This window comes from Diorhabda carinulata, chromosome 8 (assembly GCF_026250575.1).
Source record: "Diorhabda carinulata isolate Delta chromosome 8, icDioCari1.1, whole genome shotgun sequence".
Taxonomy (NCBI): domain Eukaryota; kingdom Metazoa; phylum Arthropoda; class Insecta; order Coleoptera; family Chrysomelidae; genus Diorhabda; species Diorhabda carinulata.
Window position 1 is genome coordinate 8,575,584 of NC_079467.1, and position 18,377 is coordinate 8,593,960.

The following is an 18,377-nucleotide window of genomic DNA, read 5'->3' on the forward strand; positions in this document are numbered from 1 at the left end:
CGTGGTGCGTTCTCTCATTATAAAGCAGTACTATTGCGTCAACCACATTTCGCGGCGATCACGCTATGCGGCAATTGGATGAAGAACGGGAGAGGTAACAACCGCATTTATTACTTTGGCCCGCCATTATGAATAATATCTGAATAAGGTGATTAATTTATCACATCGCCTAGACAATTTTATTATATATAATGACCAGTTATTATGTATAATAGCTATTTAATCACACTAACTATAACATATATATATATATATATATATATATATATATATATATATATATATATATATATAACATATAAAAACAGAGATTATTTGAAGGTCGTACCGAAATTATTAGAATAGTCAAAAACCTTTCTGAAGAAAAATAGAATATTTTTCACTTGATATAGTTTGATTTTCTAAGGTTGATAGTTTTCAGAAAAATTTATCTTCCTCTCTCTCAATTTTCAAAGAATATGTAAACGGAATTAATTTAATTTTTTATTTAAAACATTATGTTTCCAGAAATAAGTGGTATAAATTCTTTACATTCATAGAACACATCATATACACAATGGAGTTAATTACACCACCCTGTATATAAAAATTTTTCTACTGATGATTCAATGAAAATAGCTGTTTCGGATATGTTTATTGCCGATCATATATCTACTTTCCGTTTTCCTCTATCACGTATAGATTTTGTACAAATTCAATCTCTAATTTCACCCGACTATGATATGTATTTTAAGGAGAAAGACACGTTCTTTCACACATCAATACTACAAATTTTGTTATCAATATTAGTTCATGTGTACATAGATGTATGAATGAAAATTAATGGTTGGCAAAGGATGAATTTTCAATTAATTTTAATATCATTTTAAAATAGCCACAAACAATCCATTGGCGCTCCGCATATTTGATTTGCCCAATCGGTTCCTATATTTTCATATGTTCCCTTCAAGTGAAAATGGGCTACTGAAATGGAGGCGTATTTATTGTCATTATGTAGAAGAAAATCAATAAAAAGTCTCCACTCAGATATTTCGTAAGTGATTCCAAAATATTTCATTAGATCAAAAATATTGAGACTAGAACTTCAGATTCCTCTTTCGATAAGGTCAAATCTCTAACCAAATCATTCATTTCTGCTTGGGTAAACTGCTGTGCTTCATTAGGTCTCCCTGGACTCAATTCATCCTTTGGTGAAATGGCTACACTCTCAGATTTAGCAGGTACATCGATCGAAATATCAGGTGGAGATGGAATCTAAATCTGGCCCATGTGACACAAATCATATTACTGAGAGAATGCTGTAGTAAACAACACTCTTTTTATCTTTAGAAATCTAGCCAGACGATAAAAAATAGCAGTCGTTCACAAGATTCTGCGGCTCTTGCCATACCATAGATATTGCAGAAGACATTTGCTTCTTTTTTCTTGCATTGCAATAACCTTCTACACTGGTGCGATTCACTTTATGGGAAGCCCATAATTTGTCTTGATCTTCAAGTATTAAGTTGAAATAGGCAAAATCCAGGTTCTTTATCCTAACCCATTAATGTTACTTCTCTGTTGCGCTACTGTAAAATTACGACAAATTGTTAACTTCACTGAACATTGGTTAAATAACAATGAGCCTGCTCTTGTGAAAAACTATACCTCAGTAGCCAGATTCAATAGAACTAATTTATCTCATGGAGGTATATAGATAATATGATCATGTCCACAAACAACGACTTTTCCGAAATAACACAGTTCAATGATTCAATATCTGAGAGAGTATTCGAATTTTCTATCGTCTACCACAAGACTTAAGACCTCTATATTGTTTGTATTTACAGAACACTTGACGCTGACGTGCATACTTCTTGTCTGATAAATTTTAAAATTCACTGAAAACGTTCACTATTGATGGCTTCCAAACAAATACTAAACAACGTGACAATCTTCAAATTTGAAACATGTGCTGTATAGATACATTTGTATTATTTAAGCCACTACCAAAATCTCTAGGTCAGGCAAATGACTTCTGGAACCATCTCGATAATATTCGGATCAATTAAATTAGCTGTAACATATACTTTACGAAGATCCTTTTTTCAAATTGCTAAATTATATATTTTAGTATAGAAAATATTATCAATTATCTCTGTAAGTTTCCGAGGTACCAAATGCTCGCTTCTCAACTATTGATTTTGCTTCTTGCAATAACTTCCCAAATTTTTATGTAAACATTGACCCTTCTACATTTTTTTATTTCTAAAATTTATAAAAATTCATATACTAACCGCAATCCTATAACAAAGACCTACTAAAGGTGTGTTGAAAAAATGTGAACTAAATTAGTGTCATTGACACTGCATCCAAATCAAGTCGCAATAAAACTGCATTAAATAAAAACAAATCTTAAGATATTAGTGTTGTGCTAGAAGACACTTAAGTTCGAGACAAACAATCAAGGAATTTGATATCCCACAAACACCTTTAAGAAGTATTTAACGTGAGTGAAGTGAACAGTTCCCGTTGGATCAAATAACCCCTCACCAGATATCCACTTATCCAGAATAATCTATGAGATGGCCAATAGACGTCAAAACAATTGGTCCATTTTGAATTGAAGGATACATATATTGTCCGGTATTTTCAAATTAATTTGTAAACAGTATTACCAAATTGAGTAATAATTTATATTTGTTTTTTCTATATCACAAACAACAATAATTTAATGCAACAAGTAGGGGTCCCATCTGACTAAGGATATAGCATTATATAATATTATACAAAAACAAAATTTATGAAAATATCAAAAAACTTAGACTGTATGATTGTTCTCCCATTTCAGTTTTAAGCCTAGTAGATCTCAGTTTCTTACTATATTTGATTTTATTATTTTTCGTAAATATACATATACAGATTGTTTGTAAATTCATGCGACAAAATTCAGGAGGTGAAATTCAGATGGATTTTTGCTATTATAAAATTTCCTCAGTCCGTCTGTTTCTTAGTTATCACCCTTAAAAGGTGGTGACCAAAAATTTTTTCCCAAAACCAATAGCTACAGAGAAAAACAAACACCATAATTAATAGTTTTATTATAAGTGTTTTAATAAATTAAATGGAAAATAGTGAAGATGTACTATGTAATATTCATAATTCATAATAAATGCTGGAAATAACCACCTTTACCTCGATTTGAACTACAAAGTTTTAGTATAGAAGGCTGTTGTGACTTTGACAATTCATTTACCGTATTCACTTAATGTTTATTCGAATTGTAGTAGGTTGATGTCAAACACTGTTGTTGATAGTTATCCATCGAAGTTTGTTAGTCGAATGACGTCTTATCATTCCATGTTTGCGCGGATTCACAACCACTTATCCACAACTGGATTATTAGAAAGCCATTCAACCAACACTGGTCGTTTCCAGATAGTTAGAAGGGGAATGGTAGAACAAGCAATTTTTGATGAAATTGATGTACACCTGGAAACCCGGAAACAAGCATTAGAAAAATTGTCAACACCCTAAATATTAGCCATTCACCTTTGTGACAAGTTTTAAAAGAGCGGCAGTTATATACTTACCACATCCAACAGGCTCAAGCTCTTTTACCTAGAGGTTTTTCTCAATGACTTTGATTGTATGATTGGTTAAGACGAATTTTGACAAAATCTTCAATTTTTGGATAATGTATGGTTTACGGACGAGGCATATTTTTCAAGAATATCTATCATAACTTTTCACAATAATCACTAGAATCCCCATGAGATTCTAAAGCACCATTTTCAAAATATCTTTTCAATGAACGTATGGAATGGTTTGAACTTAACATGCGATTCATGCATGATGGTGCGCCAGTATACTTCAATCGTACTGCTAGGCAACATTTAGAAGCAACAAATCCCAACCGTTGTATTGGTCGAGGAGGGCCGCAACATTGGATTCCTCGATCCTCAAAGTTAAATCCTTATGATTTCTGTTTATAGGGTCACCTTGGATCATTAGTCTACACGACACCCATATTTGATATCAACGAATTGAATAATCATAATCGAATAGGGTATGACACCATAAAAAAGACCCCTCAAATATTCGAAAGTGTGCGGCAATCCATGACACGTAGACTACGTTCATGTATTTTGGGCCAGAAGTGGTTATTTCCAGCATGTTATTATGAATCGTCTCACATTTTATCTTTACTATTTTCCACTCAAGTTATTTTAAAAATATAATTTATTGTGTTAATGTTTTTTACTTTGCAGTTATTGGTTTTAGGAAAAAAATTATTGAAAAAAACATTTTCAAATAAAACAAATATTTTAAGTTATAATTTTATTCCATAAAACTCCATCTTTAAAAATATTTTTTGATATTTAATAAAGTAAGGATTTCTAGTTTCACCCCGTATAATGTAACAGGAATATTGAAAGAATACCCGTAATTAATCCTTTGCGAGTACAAGAAAGTTACAGTATTTCAAATTTCCATCATTACTGAAATTTAAAAAAAAAATTATAAGCCCAATTTTAGACATCACCTTTTATGTGTGATATTACGGAAAGAGGTTGGCTGAGGAAATTTCATTATGAGAAAGACCCACCTCCTGAATTTTGACGCATGAATTCAGAAACACCCTGTGAATTCTTTTACTTGTTAATTGGTCATGGTTTTTGTTCTACTGAAGATGATTTGTAATCTTACTTTCATTTATTCATCGTTTATTGTCTGAAACGTCATGTATAACTCCTTTCTATAATAAATAAATAAAAAACATTGTGCTTAAACATCTTAGAAATATACATATGGCGTAGCTGCAGCCGGGCCTTATATAAATAGACTAGACCTGTTACAAACGGACTAGACAGTTCATTGAAAGACAAGCTGGTTACACATATAGACTAATATCCTCAGTCCTTTTCTATACGGACTAGTCCTTTTATATATGATCTATGTTTCATAAACGGTCTGTAACATATATATCCTTCTATTTTGTGCAGTTTTCCACTGCCCAGTGGAGAAATGAAAAGAATAATATCTACATGAGCCTCATTCAGGAAACTGTCATATATATTAAAAAAACAATAAAACGTTTACATTACCAAGGCGGGTGAACCAAGTAACACAACACTAAAAAATTATAGAGAGATAAGACTTTTTTTTCTGATCAACAACCTATTGGACTAAGAAAAAACACATCAATAGGAATGGATTACTAAACTTAATATGTCTATTTAGAACATAAATCAGCTGAGTTAACGTTGACACAGTTGGTATGATTGAGTAAATGAAATTACTCAGGGGTCCTTCCTTGATATAGAAGGAGGCTGCATTTATCCCCTTAAAAATACAGACAAATAAGGGATACACTTAGAGATCTAGAAGTAAACTTTTAAGTAATAAACTATATTATAGCTTAGCTGAATAAAGAATGATTTGTTTAGAAATAGGTGTACACAAAACAAGGGAAAGAACTGCTAGAGGAACGCCTCAAGGAGGAGTGATATCACCCTTATTATGGTTAATACTGATCAAAAAGATTCTAAAAATTATAGAAAGAAAAGGAATCAAACCAATAGCATATGCTGAAAATGTAGCTCTAATTTTAATACACCACAAATAATTGACGACATCATGAAAAAGGTATTAAATTATATCACCTTATGGGCGGAAATAAACAGACTGACGGTCAATCATAGAAAGACCGAAGTAATTGTCTTCACAAAAAATACTAAGTACCTTAATTCCCGCACTATAATTTATTGCACAAGAACTTTGCCTTTGAAAGGACGCTAACTAATTGGCAATTATAATAGACTCCAACCTTTCCTGGGAAAGGAATGTGGAGTAAAAGTTATAATAAGGATTCAACGCTTTCTACACCTGTAGTCGAGAAGTACTGCACATTGGGAGTAATCGGATTTGAGGAAAGGATAAAAATAAACATTTCCCTAAGAGAAAAATGGGTTGAAAAATCGACCATGATGATAATGAAATCTAAATCTCAGTGGATGGTGGTGTAAGATTGAAAACTGTACATATTATTCTTCAATCAGAAATCTACGCAACAGAGAATCAAACAGAAACACAACAGTAAATATATACAGACGGGCAGCCTTGTATACAATAGCATTAAAAACAATAAAATCTTCAAACTCTAAGACAGATAGACTAGAATTGAGGCGAGACCAGAGGATGTCTAAGAGGTAGTAACAATCATACCATAGATGGATGATATGATGAGTGGTCAAACAAAAGTGATTGCAAGATGTCAAGAGCAACTTGACAATCATTGAAGAGACACAAGATTCACGGAATACTCAATCCAGAAGACTATTGGGGTGATCACTGGACGTAGTACTATTTTCAAATGACTCCAAAAATGGAAAGTGGCGAAAGACATTTATTGCAAAGAGTGCATCAAAGAAAAATAATCGATAGAGCAGTTGGCCTCATTTAGCCTAAAAAATAGCAGAATTAGTAATACAAAAAGTAAAAAACATTATTCTGGAATCAAAATGTTTAAAAATCAGTTATAAATAAGAAAAAGAGGCGAGGAGGGTTAGCTAGTTTCAGAATTTCAGAATTGTGAAAAATAAAGAGTCTTCGGACTTCCGAGTAGACCACGACCAATATATATCGCGGTTACCCGTATTAACCTATCCTACCCCTACATGATATAAGGCTATTAAGACTGAGCATTCTCTGATAAAAACATCCATAGAATAGAAGAAGCAATCAAATATATTATAAGACAAACTTCAGACTGGGAAAGAAACATCTCCGTAACAAACTTAATATAGGAGTTTTAATAGAAATTCACAAGTCATATCTTAAGACAAAAAACTAATCGATTAAATTAAATATTAATACACTGTGGATCTTGGAAAAAAAAGGGAGAGCACGAATGCATTGGACATACGATTTTAAAAAGCTCGCATCTAGAGAGGAAGAGGAGGCCTATCATATTATTTTTGAGTTGACCAATTGTGGAAAACATAATTACCTGTGCGTTATCATCTCCAAATCATAGAGAAATTTGAGAGTTTCTATAATCATTGGTCTACTCTCCTCTGAACTGGACACATAAGGATGTTCTTTCACTCTTTCAAGAAAAAATTGTGTATCCAATAACCCCAATCGTATACATTTCATTAAAGCGACAATATGTTTCTTTCTTCCTTCAGGATCTTGGTCTATCCATTTTAAAACCAACTCCCATACTATATCTTCACTTTTCACATTCAAATCATCCGAATTAATAATCTCTTGAATTTCAGGAAAAGACAAAGCTAAAATTTCGTTACTTTCATTTGCAATTTCAGCAAAATTTCGCATAATGTATTTCCATGTATCGTTTGCTAAATCTGTACAGAAGTAATTCTTTGCAAATTTAAGTATACCAATACAATTTTTTGGTGTTAGATTCTCTTTCAGGAATTTACAACAAAGTTCTAGCACGCCCAATATACTTAAATAATCAGCAGTGATTAGTAGAGAATATACATTTTCGTGATTTATGTCCAGTTTTCTTAAATATATGTACACCAAAAGTTTTTGAAGCATTTCTGACGTTACACCTGGCAAATGAACTCTGTGTTTCTCTCTGTTATGTAGCGTGGTGGTAAACAGAGCCCTACAATAAATTAATTTACAATAAAACCTCACAACTTTACAACTCCATGTCACAAATTGAGATAGATATTGAAATAGATTAATTGTGTCATTTTCTAAATTGTGAACCATATCTGTTTCATAGTGAGGCGTTGAATATGTTTCAATTTACATTAATTGCATGTTTTACACAAAAAACTTCTTTTTTGAATATATTCCATGAATCATTAAATACGTTTACGTAGGTTTTGACAAAGCTATCGATAAGAATGTGGAAATTTCCTTGTAGGGAAATTATAAAAATTATATTCTTAATGCAACTGGCAGGTATTAGTAACCTTTTTACATTGCAAAAATATATGTACAAGTAGATTTATAGTTTAACCTACTGATTGCAGAAAATTATATGGAAAATTTTAAACTAAATTTGGATGAATCTGGAGAAGAACTGTTTTAAGGAGTAGTAATTCCCGTTTTCGGTCAATTACCACAATCTAAACTAGACAAATCATCTACGGAATATATATAGTGTGTTGCATTTGGAATGAAATCGTCCTCATATTTTCGTTGCTTGAATAATAATTATTTGAAATGTTATACTCGTACTAACTGCGTGCGAGGGTATCATTATATTATTTTCCCCACTTTGCTTTGTTGTTCGTTTGTGAGGGAATCCGCGCACTGGTGACACAGCTTTGATTATATTGTTAATGTACTTGAACACCTCAAATTAATTAAAATTTACATTTCCTTGTGAAAATTAATGTTTTTCACACAAATACATACTTTTCATGCTTAATATCAAGTTTTTATCAATCTTACGAAAAATTATACCAGTAAATGGGTTATTTTAAAAGACATCAAAAAACAGTAATGATAAAAATGCTTTTAAAATCTTTATTTTGGAATTATCTAGGACTATAAAGCTTTGACTATACGGTTTGGTTTCGTTATACGACGATGTTTCGAGATATGACAACACTGATGTAAATATATCTGACATTGCCATCATCAAGATTTACATTTTTAATGGTGAACGTATTCAAAACTTGTTGTCATAAGAGTGCTATTTGAGTCAATCAAAGATACTTGAAACATTCATCTTGGTCAAAAAATGGAATTCGCGACCAGCAGCCAGCACCATCTCTAGCCACCATGTTTCGCTGATATTCTTCGCTACATGATGGTGAAGTTCGTTTAAAATTGGATATTGTGCCATAAAACATTAATGATGTGCGTGAACTTATTCTACAAGATGTGAAATACCCTGAGATTGAGGCATACTTGAGCATGAGTTCCACTCGCATTCATTCAATTATGCATGAACATTTGGCTATCAAAAAGATTCGTTCACGTTGGATACCGCATAAAATGACAATCGCTTAAAAAAGCTCTTGTCAATTGGTGCAAACAAATTTCTTAAAAATTTTAATCGTGGTGCACCAAAAGACGTCTATAAGATCACGGCAGGTGACAGATCATGGATTTATGCATATAAACCGGAAACTAATCAACAATCGACTGCATAGGTTTTTCAAAACGAGCCAAATTCAAAAAAAGTTGTTCTCTCACGAAGCACAAAACAAGTGGTCGCCTGTACGTAGAACGGTCAATTCTACATGGTGCACCAGCATTTGTTTGGCAGAAGAACTTAGAGAAACCAATAGTAGAAGACGAATCATTTTTCACCACGACAATGCGAACTCTCACACATCAATTCAAACAAAAAGGTTTTTGAACATTCAAAACATCGAATTGATGGGTCATTCGCCGTACACTCCTTGTTTGGTAGATGATGCATTCACATCTCATGTTTTGGAAGTACCTCAATCGGAATGGATGAAATTATCTGATAATTCGTTCAAACGCATGCAAAAGTCTATTGATTTTGCTGGAGAACATTTTGGAAAACAATAAAGCCATGTCCAATTATAAAGTTTGTTCCGATTTATCTATTACAAATCTTAAGTGGCAACCCTCGTATCAATGAGCAGAACGGACCTAGTCGCTTTATGTGTTAGGTTTTCAGGACCCATCGTCACTATTTGTTTATGGATAGTATTTTTTATATTATTAACCTTTTCACTGCTAGTATTACTTTATCAATAATTTCTGAAATTCGTTAGAATGCGTTTATGGAACTATTTTAGTCAGTTGCAACAGACAAATCTTGCGCCCGACTTACGGGATGGTTCGCAAGCATAGATTGTTCGTCTGGACCTACTAAAATGGGGCAAAGCTGGGAAAACTTCACTGGCTCGACTATAGAAGGGCGTCGCAGTGAAAAGGTATGTATTCATAATTATTTCTAGAGCATTAGACAATCAAAATAAGGTAAATTTGTGAAATGTCATTTTATGCTTTCATGTAACAAAAATAGTACTCACTTCAACTAAAAGGAGTCAATCTACTTCAACAGGCTAAACATTTCTTATTGCCCTTCATTCATGGTAAGAAACCAAAATAAAATAAAAGTCACTAAATATAACTAGCCTGCGTGATATCCTAGTTGGTATAAATTACTACAATTTTTACAAAAACCAAATAAGCGTGATCTAGGCATATTGGTACTCCACATCGTTTATAACAGTATTTGACCTCTAGAACACTACTCCTGTAGTATTCCAAACATCTTGTTATAGAATTTGGCATCTTCTTTGAGAATTCCATTAGACTTTCACTAAATAAGCGATGCAAGCGCTTGCGCGACTCCCTTGGAATCCGTGGGTTGCCTTTGCGGCCTCTCAAGTGGTATTTAATCAAAGTCATTACAAAATCACGAATAAAGTTGCACTATTGTTAGTTGTTTCATTAAACCCCACGCTGTGCCCTGAAGATTAATTGTGGCGTAGCTCTTGATCAAATATTTGGACAACTGTGCAACGAATCCGTCAACTTGTCCCAGACTGATGATAATAGAGAAGAACTACGACGACCCTGCTAATCATTGTTCAAAATTTCACTTCTGCCGCAATTTTCTGCAGGACTCAGTATTGTTTCCTTAAGTACAACTTTAATTATTTTTGCCATTTTAATAACAGTCACTGTAAAGAAACGAAAAAAAAATTCCAGATGGTCCCAAGCTGCAACCAACTCAAATCCAGATACTCCAAATTTGTTCTCAGAGACTTCGAGGATGAAGTCAACACAAAAGGAGGGAGGAGAAATGTAAAAGGTTCCCGACACTGCCACACTATCAGCGAATTCCAAAGAACAATAAATAATATTCACATAGCGGATTCCAAAACATGGATGAAATAAATATTGTTCATTGCAATAAATTTGAGCTCATTCTTTGTTTTCTTAGTATTCATTGTTAAAGTATTGATTTGTCTGTCAAGTTATTTTCTGTAGAAATTATAAGTCATTTATTGTTAAGTAAAGTATTTTTTATAAAAAGTTTAAGGTGTCTCAAAGAACATTTCTATATGAAGTGTGAGGCTGATAGATATTGATATTATTCATTAATCTGAATCAATGGTTTAGGAGCGATTTTTTAAATTTTTATATGAACATACCTACTTTGCTAGCCAAATGGACATTTATCTATTCCAGGGCTCAAGAGGTTATGTTTGACACATTCATATTGTTGAAGGGAATATAAACAAATTTTCTCCATTATTTGGTTTATGATATTACTATAACTCTTCTGGTGTCTAAAAGTATAGGTTTTTTAAACATGCATGCATAGTAGAAGTTCCACCGGTTGCATCTTCACACCTATATTTAGATTAATGACTACAATCTTCTTTGTTCTATCCAAATTGACGTCGACTGGATGTCTGAACTTGAACTACTAATATGATATCCTTCATAAAATAGTGGCAAATTAAAATTTTATTCATGACGCGTAAATTTTCTATACCCAATCTAGATAAAATTCATGATTTGAACTTCATCATAAATTCCTTGCAGTTGATTTAGTTTTGTTTATATCCGGCAGCAATCTATTAATACATTTAGTCCTTACGAGGATTTGGGAACAAATGCATCACATTAATAAATCCTCAGTGTTATATACAATATTTATTGAAAAATTAACCACATTTAACACTATACATAATCAAAAGGACACGAACACAACACAACAATATTGAGTCATCAAGAGAAACTGCACAAGATCTACCAACATTAAATTATCCAATTTTGTCTTAAATTCGCCTACTTGATATATACAAGCAGATCTGTCTAGGGCTTTGAACTTGAATTTCAAAAATAATCCAACCTTGGGTCATCTGGGTAAAACGTCCATAAAATAATATAACACTTGTCTACTAGTTAAATTGTGAGTGTAAAATATCATGTAACCCCTCCTTTATTTCCTTTAGTTAGTTTAGAGTTGGTGTTGTTCGACTGAACTGATTAGATTTTCACGAAACTTGTGTCCAAGATCTGTTTTCACTAAATCGAAATATAAATAAATTGCTGTTCGTTTGTATCGCTAAAACTCGAAACGGCTGGTCGAATTTGGCTAATTTTGGTCTTGAATTATTTATTTGTGAATGTTCAGAGAAGATTTAAAAGGTGAATGAATATGAAAATGCTCGGAATTAAATAAAAACAATTTTCTTTTTCCTTGATGTTTTGTCCCAAATCAAATTTCTGAACGCAGCGCAGCCATAATATTTGATATTTGACAAACAACTATATGTAGATTGATAAAACTAAAACTTTTATCACAAATTAAACTTCTGAAGGTAACCATCATATTTGACAATTGACAACCAACGAATATGTTGATGCATCCTCTAAGTCGATCGAAACCTCAGACAAAGAGTTCATCCTTCTATCGTTGTGAGTGACAATTACCGCTACGTACTTTTTTATGTGTTCTTTTTTAGTTGATCTTTTGTGATAGTGATACTGTACTGCTGACATGCAAGTATTTTTGCTACAATATAAAACTGCAAATGTGTTTGCGAAGCGATTATTAGACATTGAAAATAATAAAGTCGCAGTGGACACCTCGACCGGATTCATCACATTACTCACAGATTTCTGTCACATCACAAACTTATTTAGCGTGTCTTTCTAGATATAGCGCAACAGTTCAATAACCATAATTGGATAAGTGAACAAGCAATATTGGCCACGAAAAATAAAGATGTCGATGATCTCAATACGACCAATCAGAATTCTCTTTCGGGGCAGTTGGTTTCCTTCAAATCAGCTGACACCGTTATGAACGTTATGACGTAGTCAATGAATTGTTAGATTCCATGGAATTGCCTGAATTTCTACCTCACAACTTGCAGTTAAAAGTAGAATCAGTTGTCATCATGCTGCGTAACATTAATCGACCTCGATTGGTGATGAATAACGTCATTGAGGCAACAAAAAATACAAAGGTGAGGATGTCTTGATCACGCGTATACCAATGATTCCAACGGATTCACCATTCGATTTTAAACGTTGAAAATTTCCTTTACGTCTGGCCTTTGCGATGACTATAAATAAATAGCAAGGCCAGTCGTTGGAAATTTGCGGAATAAACTTGGAGTTTCGACGTTTCGCGCATGGATAAATATACGTCGCGTGTTCCCACGTCGAAAAACCGACTTATTTACGCACCAAAAAACAAAAGATATAGTTTATCAGAAAGCTTTAAATTGATTACCAGACTGTATCACAACTGTGTGTGTCTGTCAATATCAAATTGAGAAAAGAAAACTCTGTTTTGTAAGTAAGCAACATCACGTGTAATTAATCGGAAATAATAATAAAACTTCATTTATACCGGGCATTTTTTATTTGTTTTGATAAAAAAAGGACTCCTTTTGTTTTTTTAAGTTCATTTTATACAAAAGTTTAGATCTTTTATTTATCGATTGAGACAGTACGAAGTCTATCGGGTCATCTAGTTTTAAACGAACAGCTACCCTTCTCATTTTATAATGCTTGATACTTGAAACCGTTATTTGCGCACCTAGTATTTCTACTATTCTAAACGTATTTCTAATAAATAGAATGAAAGTGCTAAATATGTACCTGAAATAAGAACTGCAAGCGCAGAGTATTGCTCTATGTACTGGAATTTCCGCTCCGTCATCTAAAACTATGGTCGCATCGCAAAGTTGATTGTTTTCTTTTAACTCAAAAAGAGCTTGCATCGCCTGAATACTCATGCATCTTCCTGATCCACACTCCATATGCTTTTCCATAATCGTATGGGATTCTCCTATTTCATTAATTTGAGTCATATTATTACTCTGTTAAGAATTGAACACAAGTAATTTAGTAAATCATTGAATGATTATAAACTGAAATGAGAATGAAACGAAATGTCAAATTTGAAGGATAATAAAAGAGGTTATAAATCAGTCATAGAGTCATGCAAGATACAATATAATATATTTTTTGAGAATCATAATAACGATCAGTGTAATACTATTCATTAATATAATCTAATGCCGCTTTAACGATTATTTACGATTAGACTTCCATACCATTTTTTTAATTTGACGATTTCTTTGAAAATAACTCATTTGTTGCACTTGAGTACGTGACGTAAACGTAGATTAGGCCACTCTGGATGTCGAACAGAGCAACCATAAAATCACCAACTTTGAAAGAAGACGAAAGAAGAAGATTCCATCTGTGCATGTACAATGCATGGCACAGTTCGCTGTTCAATATACAGAGTGAGTTCCATGTATAGAACGCCTCAATTATCTCGGAAACGATTTTTTAAATTTTTCTGTACAAGGATCTTATTATGGTGGTATGTAATTATTATCAGATATTTCCTTTTTCCGGAAAAATAATGAACTTGATTATTTGTAAATAATGTAAATACCATCATAATACCGGCCATAACACAAGACCTTTGTGCACATAAATTTATAAATATTGTACGTTTCCGAGATAATTGAGAAGTTCCATACATAACACTCACTCTGTAGACGAGAATATTTGGTTAGTGTGAAAAAGGACGACAATGCATATACATCTAATTCTTTCTCCAACAACATCAAAACGATTATACCACACACTATTTGATTACTTTTGCATGTCGAAACAGTCGAGCTGTTAGACCTAATAAGAGATGAGATAACTGGGATAAACACTCAAATGAGAAAATAAGAGGAGCTTAATTCAGTCCCTTATAAGAGATAGAAAATTAACTATATGATAGTTCCGTATAGTATATATTTAAACATATTCTTAGAACACTTGTACATGTAATGCAAAACACCATAAACAACGATAAATAGCCTGAGTTATGATCTGAGACTGACGGAATTTTGGTGTAGTTAGCGGGCTGAGCAACCAATCGGCAGCCAAAACATGGCTTTCTTCATATGATAAGCTCCATATGAACCAATGCCCGGTGACTGATTGCCCGATTAGTAGCTTAACTTTGCTGTCACGTCTACTAAGAGCCTTAGTTTCAGTAATTGTAACCTTCCAAATCATTCGCTAGCTAAAACTAGTATTAATCTTATTGGCTAGTGATTCTGGCTGTCCCCGGTTACAACCTATTGAGTCTTGTACTAATTTTATTACTGCGTTCTACAGAAATGTTCAGAATAATATAAAAAAATGCACCAACCAGCTTTCTAACTTTCTAATCAGTCAAAATTATTATCCTGAACTAAGGAAAGAAATAGAAATTAAGAAAAAGTTCTACAAGCGCAATGATACAGTTTATTGTTGCTAGAATATTAAATGTCAATTGATATAAATTTAATTTCAGGAGATAAGGTGTAAAGAAAAAATACATTTTATGACCATATAGTGTAACGGCCCTGTTGAATTTCTCTGAGCAAAATTGAATCCTATTTTACAAATTATTTTTATTTTAGTATTTTAACATTATGCTTAGATTTTATGTTTAAGGAAACTTAACATTTAGTTGAAAGATATTTTAGAAAAGGAAAAGTAAGTCCTACCTCTGTTTTATGACCCCGGACACATGGGTTACACAAAGGACTCTTTTTACTTTTCGGAGTAATGCATATATTTTAGTAAAACATCTGTAATTTTACGATTCTTAAGGAGAGGCTTAGACCTCATTGTAAATACTTTATTATTAGTTTTTTAGTCAGTACAAACCGACTCTTTCAAGCGTGAGGACGCTTCTCGAAAACGTAGTCTTTTAAATAAAGACTTAATATATGAATGTTAACCACTGTGTATTTCATTTATAAATATAAAACCTAATAATAACGATTACCTATCCATAACTTTCAACAGGCCCTTTTTATATTTTATTCCATTAAAACAATTTATTAACTTTTTATTTTGATTTATCTAGTATTGTTGTGTCAGTTTTTTTATTATTTTTGTCGTTATTAATAAATAATTGAAACGAAAACAAGGTATTATCAACAATTTTTATCCTAGTTGATACACATAAGTATTCAAATCAATGGAGAGACTTCAACAAATGAAGACGTGTATGATTAACTCTCCAATCACGTGATAGGAATAAGGTTAGGTACCTGTACGTAGAAATAGCTTGTAAGTTAGCAAGGACTGTACCAACAAGTTCAATAGTGACGTTATGGGCGTGCTAGACGTAAATTTAGGAAGGGTTACTTTTCTTTTCGCTTACAAATGATACTCAACAATGGAAAAATGTTTCAGAGTGAACTTGAAATTATTTGTGCATATTTCATTTTAGTGAAACAAGTTTTATCTAAAATTTAGCTATAAGAATTTTTTCGTGAGTATTACTTAAATATCATTGGTCCCAAATAATTTCGTAAGAATAACTTAGAAATAGAACAAGTAACACATTACTCAATAAGTTGTGTGAGCAAGCACATTTTCTGGCAAAAATCGATTTTCTTATCAATGTAATCTCCTTCAAGAGCAATACAATCATTCCTACGCTTCTCTAACTTCTCAATGCCGTGGATTTCTCTTCTCCCTGAAAATAGGCTCCAGTTTTAGCAATTTTTTTTTTCATTTGAACTGAATTTCTTATCAGCCATTGTCTTGGTGAAATACCGTTTTTTCTTGATTTTTGCATTCAAACGATCCAACAACTCTACCTAGTATTCGCTATTGATTGCGTCTCCCCATTGAAGACAATCGATAAACAATATTCCATGCAAATCTCAAAATACTGCAACCATAACTTTCCCAACCAACTATTGTGCTGTTGGACTTCGGACGTGGTTCACCGACTGCAGTTCAATCAGGTGATGATTCATGGATTCATGTTTCATCCATTGTCACATATCGATGCGAAAAATCTAATTTATGACGTATAAACATGGCCAAACACTGCCCTGAATCATCATCACGTTGTTTTTGATCGACTGAACGCATGAAGTTGTTTTCATTCCATTGTTTTTAAAATAACAAAAGTAGCTTCACGTTAAGGGCATGAAATTTTACGCATAGTCTTTTGAAAGTTGCTACTTCATAAATGGCAAATGGATTTGACAATGACAGTCACACGACTTATTGAGTGATGTATTAAGTAAAAATAAAAATATACTTGATATGTATTTTTTCTAATTGGGAAAAACTCCATGAAATTTGAAATACTGAATTCTTCCATGCCAGCGAATGTTAACAAGAATTGTTATACACTATACAGGCCACGAATTTATTATTCGGACCTGTCAGTAAAGTTCGATAGTGGAGACAAACAGTATTAGGAAGTTCGATATTAAAATATAAACGTTCATTCACGGGCTACATCCATTAACTTTTTAAAAAAGATAGTCACGCTGGAAGAACGAGACAATCGATGCGCCTCGCAAATTATCAAAATAAGCCTTAAATTTGCGTTATCTTTCATTGAAACTATTGTCTAAGGTGCGCGTGTTTGGTATTCGTCAAATATGTCGTGCGTGCTATAGGTTCAATTTACATCGTAGTACGTAGTGTATACGTCAAATGTATAGTTTACAACATTGCATATCAACATCTTAAATCCAGAAAAAAACAAAATACAAAATAAGCTTCAGTCTCACGATTATCTCGTAGTCAACTTTTACCTTTATTTCATTTGCTTTCCGATCTTGTTAATTCTAAAGCATCTCAAATCATCTGTGAGTATATAACTGTTTTTTCCTTTAAAATCATCATTGGAACCAATCAAAAGGCGTATAAGTCACGATATTCTTACTTCGTAACGAATATTTTTCAAAATAAAATTTTTTACAGATTTACTTTCTAAAAGATCCATTGTACCAAAAAGTTGGGACAAAAACCATACAAGCAAAGCATGGCATTCTTAATAACACTACATCAAAAAGAATTATTTTCATATTTCTATCTTTCAATACATTAAATTCGCATTTTATATGGTTATAAAACAGAATAATTATAGTCAAAGTACAAATAGAATTAACCAGAAACCCGAAGATCCAATTCTATACGAATTCGCGATTTATTGGAGTACCGAAAAGCAATTCTACAAATATTGTTCACAACGCTTTCAAAGCTTCTCTGCAATGAGAATACTAATTATCAGAGTCTGTCTGCAGATACTAAGTATGCGATTACATACAAGTCAATCGCACATTATATATGGAAGTTATCAGTCTGCTTCGTTATAGACACCTGACGAAGCATCTAGCCAAAGTACCTCGAACGGATCAGTACCTTCAATGTTTGTTGTCGAAATTCCCCGCGCTTGCTCGAAAAAGATACGTAATGGTTTGATTCTTGTTTACTATTATATAATACATTATTCACCGATACAATAAAAAAATAAAATTTATATTTAATATATTGAATTCCATTGTCCCTTGAGAACAATAAGGAAAAATATAAACACAATTTTTTTTTTCATTCGAATGTCTGATATTGTTTCT

The 18,377-nt window shown here is 32.6% G+C and overlaps 1 protein-coding gene across 3 annotated transcripts in view; it reads right to left on the reverse strand.

Moving 5' to 3' along the window:
• LOC130897007 (kelch-like protein 10) overlaps positions 1–13,880 on the reverse strand; it is a 59,284-nt gene extending 45,404 nt beyond the window's left edge. For 2 of the 3 annotated variants that reach the window (XM_057805479.1, XM_057805478.1), the window contains exons 1-2: positions 13,588–13,880; positions 6,992–7,621 (exon numbers count right to left, since the gene is read on the reverse strand). In XM_057805479.1, coding sequence (XP_057661462.1) covers positions 6,992–7,621; positions 13,588–13,799 — 842 coding nt within the window. In that variant the 5' untranslated portion in view covers positions 13,800–13,880. Of the gene's footprint in view, positions 1–6,991; positions 7,622–11,117; positions 11,256–13,587 lie in introns of all 3 variants that reach the window. The other variant, XM_057805480.1, reaches the window with a different exon arrangement.
• Positions 13,881–18,377: the final 4,497 nt, after the last annotated feature.